This window comes from Lactuca virosa, chromosome 1 (assembly GCF_052849685.1).
Source record: "Lactuca virosa cultivar CGN04683 chromosome 1, Lactuca_virosa_CGN04683_v6, whole genome shotgun sequence".
NCBI lineage: Eukaryota > Viridiplantae > Streptophyta > Magnoliopsida > Asterales > Asteraceae > Lactuca > Lactuca virosa.
Genome location: NC_136426.1, coordinates 4490517 through 4498513, shown reverse-complemented (window position 1 = coordinate 4498513; position 7997 = coordinate 4490517). Strand labels below are relative to the sequence as shown.

General features: G+C 41.2%; 2 protein-coding genes across 2 annotated transcripts; both read left to right on the top strand.

Moving 5' to 3' along the window:
- The first annotated feature begins 1558 nt into the window (after positions 1-1558).
- On the top strand, positions 1559-2875 carry LOC145110636 (uncharacterized). The gene has a single exon (XM_079047086.1). The coding sequence runs from the start codon at positions 1559-1561 to the stop codon at positions 2873-2875; it is 1317 nt and encodes a 438-aa protein (XP_078903212.1).
- A 2466-nt stretch (positions 2876-5341) lies between these two features.
- LOC145110605 (uncharacterized) lies at positions 5342-6907 on the top strand. The gene is made up of 2 exons (XM_079047085.1): positions 5342-5695; positions 6842-6907. Exons 1-2 carry the CDS (start codon positions 5342-5344, stop codon positions 6905-6907), a joined length of 420 nt encoding a protein of 139 aa, XP_078903211.1.
- The last annotated feature ends 1090 nt before the right edge of the window (positions 6908-7997 follow it).

The window sequence follows — 7997 nt, the reverse complement described above, 5'->3', positions numbered from 1 at the left end:
TCAAGACTTAGATCACACTTTACGCAAAGAGGTGTAAACATTAGTACGTGTCCCTGAGGATCCGACCCTGCTTACCTGTACTATCTGTAGTGCAATAAAGCAGTTTATTTATTATTTTTATTTGTTAAATCGTGCACGACAGCGGTATTAACAAATTGGCGCCGTTGTCGGGGACACAATAAACACTAATAACTTTATGCCAAGATCTTCACGTACAGGTAATCTGATTTTTGATCCAGAGATTTAGAAGACTGCTAGGAAACTAAAGAAGGAAGCAAAACTTCGAAAGCAACAAACAGAAACCTCAACCTCACGCATACCACAAGGCACTCCATTGTGGAACGAACCTGAACACTCATTTCAACCTTTTCCGAAAGCACCCCCTACCTCACCCGTTAACAGCCCGTTCAAAACATACTCATCATCATCTTCAAACAAACCCGAACTCACAGATTCTTCTGAAACCGAATCAGAATCCATCATGAGCGAAAAAGGAGACGAAGCTGAAAAAACTCTCCGTGAGTGGGCAACACAAGAGGTTACCCAACAGCCCTTGTGTATCACCTTTCCAGAAGCTCGAAATTTTGAGCTCAAATCCGGTTTAATCCATCTGCTTCCCCCATTTCATGGCCTTGAGAATGAAGATCCTCATAAATTTCTCAAGGAATTCCATGTTGTCTGCTCTGGAATGAAACCCCATGGAGTTACTGAAGACCAAATTAAACTCAGGGCATTTCCCTTCTCAGTTCAAGATGCAGCAAAGGAGTGGTTATATGATCTCCCATCTGGGTCAATAACAAGATGGAATGAACTCGCCAAACTCTTCCTAGAAAAATATTTTACCGAGGCGAAAGTGTCAAATCTACGCAGGGAGATTTTGGGTATAAAGCAAGGCAAAAGAGAAGCTCTCCACACTTATTCAGAGCAATTCAAGAAGCTATTAGTTCGATGCCCACAACATGGCATTAGTGATTACCAGTTGTATCAGTGTTTCTGCGAAGGATTGATACCTATGGAGAGGCGACTAATAAATGCATCTAGTGGAGGGTCACTTTCAGACATGACACCAACAGAGATCAGGGCATTAATAGAGAAGCTGGACAATGAGTCAAAACATTCAACAACTGAGGAAGAGTGGTACCCAGTCCATCCAAGAGGAGTCAAGGAGATGAGCAATGCCCACCTGGAATCTCAGATTTCAGAATTGACTAAAGTTGTCCTTTTGTTGACAAAAGAAAAAGGTGTAGAGCCAAAAGTCAAACCTTGCGGGATCTGCTGCAAAACCGGGCACCCAACCGATATGTGCCTAATACTTCAAGAAGATAATGAATCTATGCAAGCTATGGGAGGATTTCAGCAAAGGCCATTTGATCAACATCACAACAACCAAGCTTGGGGAGGGCCTCAAAATAGCAATTTCCAGCCAAGACCTCAACAGAACTTTCAGCAAAGAAACTAATATCAAGCTCCACCCGGGTTTCAGCAACCTTTTCAGCAAAATCAGCACCAGAGCATTTTTCAGCAACCACCTGTTCAGTCACAAGCTAGTAGTTCCAGCATGTCTTTGGAAGACACAGTTAAAATTCTTGCAACCAGTACCCAAGATTTCCAGAATGAAACAAAGTCTAGCATCAAAAATCTGGAGCAGCAGGTATCGCAACTCGCGAACTCCATGAGCAGATTAGAAGCACAAACACAAGGAAAATTCCCATCTCAGACTGAGAAGAACCCGAAGCATAATGCTTGTGTTGTCACCCTTAGATGTGGTAAAAATTACAAAAGACCAGTTCAACAAGAAGATGAGGAAGAAGAGATCGTGGTTGAGCAGGAATCTGAGGCAACTGAAGAGGTGCAGAAAAAAGATGGACCTGCTGAGGCTGAAGTGAAAATTACCCCTCCTCCTTTTCCCTCAAGACTGAAAAACACGAAAAAAGAAAAGGAAGACAAAGAGATTATGGATTTCTTTAGAAAGGTTGAGGTAAATATTCCCCTTCTTGATGCAATTAAACAACTACCCCGATATGCTAAATTTTTAAAAGAGTTATGTACTTCAAAAAGAAAATTAAAAGGAAACGAAACAGTTAAAGTAAGCGAGAATGTTTCGGCTGTTTTACAAAAAAGGCTACCCCCAAAGTGTAAGGATCCAGGAGTATTTACTGTTCCTTGCAAGTTGGGGAACCTTTCAGTGCCAAGAGCTATGTGGGACTTAGGAGTTTCTATAAATGTTTTACCATATTCACTTTTTAAAACTATCGGGGTAGGGCCTTTAAAAAGAATAGGAGTTATCATTCAGTTAGCTGATCGTTCTCTGGTGCACCCGAAAGGTGTACTGGAAGACGTTTTGGTTCAAGTGAATGAACTCATATTCCCAGCTGATTTCTATGTTTTGGATATGGGAGATGACGATTCACCAAACTCATGTTCCATTCTTTTAGGGAGACCATTTTTAAAAACTGCCAGAACCAAAATAGATGTTTATGACGGTACCCTTTCAATGGAATTTAATGGTGAAGTTATCAACTTCAATATTTATGATGCCATGCGTTACCCAGATGATGTTTCGGCCCTTAATTTTATTGATGTAATTGAACCATTATCTGCAGAATATTTTGAGATTGCTAACCGTGAGTCACTAGCATTAGTGCTCCACAGAAATTTGTCTATTAATGCAGCTCATGTTATATCAGAAAATTATGTGGTTGATAGAGAAGTTCAAGAGATGGCAGCTCATATGGACCAGCAGAGAAAGTTGAGGTATGGTACCCAAACTCTTAAATTATCAATTTCTAACTCCAAGCTTTTTCCTTCTGTAGTGAAAGCCCCCATCTTGGAGCTGAAGACACTTCCAGAACACCTGAAATATGCATATCTTTGAGAAAAAGAAACATTACCAGTTATCATATCCAACAAGCTGTCAGAAAAAGAAGAGCTCGAGCTAATCAGAATTTTGAAGGAGTATAAAACTGCAATTGGATGGACTATTGCAGACATTAAAGGACTCAGCCCATCTCTATGCATGCACAAAATTCTGATGGAAGAAGATTCTAAGCCATCGTGAGAGGCCCAACGCAGATTAAACCCACCAATGATGGAGGTGGTTAAAAAAGAAGTTATGAAGTTACTAGAAGTTGGGATGATATACCCAATTTCTGACAACAAGTGGGTCAGCCCGGTTCAAGTTGTTCCCAAGAAGGTTGGGGTGACAGTGGTAGAGAACAAAGAAGGAGAGCTAGTTCCAACTCGGGTTCAGAACGGATGACGCGTGTGTATAGACTACAGAAAATTAAACGCAGCCACCCGAAAAGATCATTTTCCTCTCCCATTCATAGATCAGATGCTAGAGAGGCTTGCTGGAAAATCCCACTACTGCTGCTTGGATGGATTTTCTGGTTTCCACCATATTCCAGTTGCTCCAGAAGACCAGGATAAAACGAGTTTCACCTGCCCTTTCGGGACATTTGCGTTAGGCGTATGCCATTCGGACTCTGCAATGCACCCGCTACCTTTCAAAGGTGTATGGTTAGTATATTTTCTGAGTATGTCGAAAATACCATAGAAGTCTTCATGGATGATTTTACCGTCTATGGAGACTCCTTTGATATTTGTTTAAAAAACCTCACAAAATTTTTACAAAGATGTATAGAAACAGACCTGGTCTTAAATTTTGAAAAATGTCACTTTATGGTTGACCAAGGTCTGATTCTTGGGCATATTGTTTCAAAAAGAAGTTTGGAAGTCGATAAAGCAAAAATAGATGTTATAAAGAGCTTACCCTACCCGAAGAATGTTCGGGAAGTGCGTTCCTTTCTTGGCCATGCAGGGTTTTACAGGAGGTTTATAATTTTTTTTTCAAAGATATCAGTTCCCATGTGCCAGCTGTTGCAAAAAGACGCTGAATTTGACTTCAATGAAGATTGCAAGAAAGCTTTTGATGTGCTGAAAAATCTTCTTACTTCTGCCCCCATCATTCAGCCCCCAAATTGGAGTTTACCATTCGAGATAATATGTTATGCCAGTAACACTGCTGTTGGAGCTGTTCTAGGACAAAGAAAAGACCGGGTTCCCCGCGTTATATATTATGCATCAAAGACTTTGGACAGCACCCAAGCAAATTACTCCACCACTGAAAAAGAGTTGTTGTCAATTGTTTTTGCATTGGAAAAATTCAGACAATATTTTTTGGGCATAAAAGTCATAATCTTTTCAGATCACACAGCCATTCGGTACCTTCTTGCCAAAAAAGACTCAAAGCCAAGGTTGATTAGATGGATTTTGCTGCTACAGGAATTTGATATAGATATTAGGGACAAAAGTGGGAGAAAGAATTTGGTAGCTGATCATTTGACCCGACTCAACCCACCTGAAGACCCGACACCGATCCGCGAAACATTTCCTGACGAGCATCTATTCGTTGTTCAGAACCCTCCTTGGTTTGCTGATATTGTGAACTACTTGGTCTCCAGAGAGCTCCCTCCAGATCTCACCCGGGCCCAGAAAGATAAAATAAAGAAGGAGGCGAAAAGATATGTTTGGGACGAACCGTATCTATGGAAACACTGCGCTGATCAGGTGATTAGAAGATGTGTACCTCAAGATGAAGTCAAGTCAATCCTGAATTTCTGCCATTCAGAAGCTTGTGGAGGGCATTATGGTCCACAACGTACCGCACGCAAGGTCTTGGACAGCGGTCTTTATTGGCCTCATATTTTTCGTGACTCTTTTCTATTTTGCAAAACCTATGAAAAATGTCAAATGACTGGGCCTTTGACATCTCCTAATCAAATGCCACTTACTCTGATCTTGGTATGTGAAATTTTTGATGTTTGGGGTATAGATTTCATGGGTCCGTTTCCGCCTTCTTTCGGGTTTGTATACATCTTACTTGCTGTGGATTATGTATCCAAATGGGTCGAGGCAAAAGCTACACGAACAGACGATGCCAAGGTTGTGGTTGATTTTGTCAAGACAAATATATTTGCTAGGTTTGGGACACCAAAGGCTATTATTAGTGATCGGGGCACGCATTTCTGCAACCACACCCTCGAAGCAGTCCTCAAGAAATATGGTATCACACATCGGGTATCCACAGCATATCACCCGCAAACCAATGGGCAGGTTGAAGCTTCAAACTGACAGATCAAGGGCATTATAGAGAAAACCATCAATCCGGTCAAGAAAGATTGGAGTATTCGATTGGATGATGCGTTATGGGCTCATCGGACAGCATACAAAACTTCTATTGGTATGTCACCATATAGACTTTTTTTTTGGAAAACCTTGTCGATTACCGGTTGAATTGGAGCATCGAGCATATTGGGCTGTCAAAAAGTTGAATATGAGCATGGATGAAGCTGGGAAGAAAAGAAGATTGGATATTCAAGAGTTAGAAGAAATCAGGAATGATGCTTACGAGAACGAGGCAATCTATAAGGAGAAGACGAAAGCGTTTCACGATAAGATGATCTCGCGAAAGGTATTCACTACCGGTCAAAAGGTATTCTTATATCACTCTCGTTTCAAACTTATTTCCGGTAAATTGAGGCCTCGTTGGGTAGGACCTTTTGTTGTTACTAATGTGTTTAATCATGGTGCTATAGAAATTAAGAGTGAACAAACAGGAAAGATTTTTAAGGTAAATGGTCACCGTCTCAAACCATTTTACGAAGGGTTTCATGTTACAAATGAAGAAGTGGAGGTAGTCGAGGTCCCGACTTACCGCAATTGAGGAAACCAAGAAACAATGTCGAGCAACGACAATAAAAACGGGCAGCTTACCAGGAGGCAACCCGGGCGTTTGCTTTGGTTTTCGTTTTTGATATTTCTTTTTAATTTTTGTGTGTTTTTAGATGCTAAGGTCGTTCTTTTTAATTGAATCGTGTTTTTAAAATAAAAAGGAACAGAGAGATTTGGTAAAAAGTTGAAAAATAGGGTTTTGGTGGAACATGCGACTGCGAGTCCAGTCTTTGCGATCGCAGGTTATACGGATTAGGGTCGCAACACGAAATCGAGGATTCTTTGGGTCGTTTTTCACAAAAAAAGCAAACATGTGATCGCAGGTATAGCCCTTGCGATAGCATGTAACAAAATTTATGACGATTTTACCCTCGACCCTTTAAAGATCAAAATTTTGAGATAATCAGCAAACCTGCGAACGCAGGTATAGCCCTTGCGATCGCATGTATCAGTTTTTAGGGTTTGGAGCATTTTTGAACAATTTTAAACAACCTGCGATCGCAGGTTTGCCCCTTGCGATCGCACGTATCTCGTTTTTTATTCCCGCCTCACTTTTGAAAGAAAAAAAATCAATTTGAGAACGTTTTACAGAACCTGCGATCGCAGGTTTCCCCCTTGCGATCGCAGGTATCCGTTTCTTATAAATCTATCCATTACCTTGCATTGGAAAACGTGCCCAACGGTCAAAAAGTCAAACCTGCGATCATAGGTTCCCCCTTGGGATTGCAGGTATCTGTTTCTTATAATCTATCTGTTACCTTGCATTGGAAAACGTGCCCAACGGTCAAAAAGTCAAACCTGCGATCGCAGGTTTCCTCCTTGCGGTCGCATGTTGTGTTTTCCCTATAAATTGCGATCGCAACCTTCATTTGTAACCACCACATTTCAAAAACACTCTTTGAAATCCATTATACTTCGAGTTCTTTCACCAACAAACACCCAAATCGCTCGTTTTTCGTCCAAATCAAGAAAAAAAAGGTATCAATCTCTTCTATTTTACTCCTACAACATCTTTACGGTAATGAAATCATGATTTAACGGTTAAAATTCTCCAAAAAATTCATTTTATTCATTTTTTTATTTGAATTTTTGTGAGTTTCTTTTTCAGATCTACGCTCCGTTACTTACCCGTAGGCCACGAAAAGTAGATGCGTTTGTTCCCGACGCAATTTAGAAGAGATCCATCCGAACAGAATTTCAAAAATCAAAACTTTTTCGGGCGAAAAATATACTGCTGCTCAGCGCACAGTCAGGTATTTTCGTTCTGAAACTGAAATTTTTGTTTTTTGTCATATATTTGTTCGAGCTTGTGTATCCGCTTGGGAGTAGTTAGACATAATTACTTTTGCTTGATTTAGATTTTTACCTGGAAATTGTGCCTGCCTTGTCCCATTTTTTTTGTGACCTGACAAAATGCCCCCAAGACCTTCCCGTTCACGCAGACAGGTTGACACCTCAGACCTGTCATACATTGTCCAGGTGGAGAATGTCACTGTAGATTTAGGTTCGCAGGCCGCACTCGACTGTTACCAGCGACTTCTTGACCGCGAGATTTTGCCACAGGTATGGGCCCCTAGCCGCACCTTAATGCAGGAACTCCATATTTATGATGGTGTTCGCACTCTTTTTGCCAATATTAGCTGGGAGCGCCTATTATCTGCAGATTTTGGCACTTGTCCCCTATTGACCCGAGAGTTTTTAGCCACGCTTAGTGAGATAAATCATGAGGGAAAGATAGCTTTTCGCATTTTTAGCACCCCTCACACTCTTCACGTAGGCCAGTTATATACTATCTTCCATACTCCCATCACTAGTTTATCCCAGCCCACCCTCGCTTTTGACATACGTGAGTTTTGGTACTCCATCACCGGTTTGGAGTCTTATGATTCCGCCTCATCCATACAGACTAGCATCGTGCACCCTGTTCTCAAAATTGCATTGAAAATTATATGCAATATCATTTATGCATAGATTGAGACTACGAAAGCCGGCGAAGCCGAGCTTTTTCTTTTGTGGTGCATGATCACTAGGTCACACCGTCCACATTTTGGTGATATTATCATTAGACGGTTCCATAGAGTTATAGCTCTTCGCACTGGTGGTGCAATTCGTTGTGGTGGTTTGATTTATGTCATTGCCCGCTCCCTCGTGCCGTAATCTTCTCCGTAGTACACCTTCTTTACAGGTGATTCTTTTCGTCTGACCCTGTAGAACTTCGAGCTATGCACATGCTTCGTATTGCCCCAGGTGGGTGTGTTTGGATG

Bases quoted from the DNA above. Each gene is read 5' to 3' on its own strand.
- LOC145110636 (XM_079047086.1), top strand. From the start codon at position 1,559: ATGTCTTTGGAAGACACAGTTAAAATTCTTGCAACCAGTACCCAAGAT.
- LOC145110605 (XM_079047085.1), top strand. From the start codon at position 5,342: ATGGATGAAGCTGGGAAGAAAAGAAGATTGGATATTCAAGAGTTAGAA. The intron at 5,696-6,841 runs GTAGTCGAGGTC...TTTCTTTTTCAG, and splicing joins TTACAAATGAAGAAGTGGAG to ATCTACGCTCCGTTACTTAC.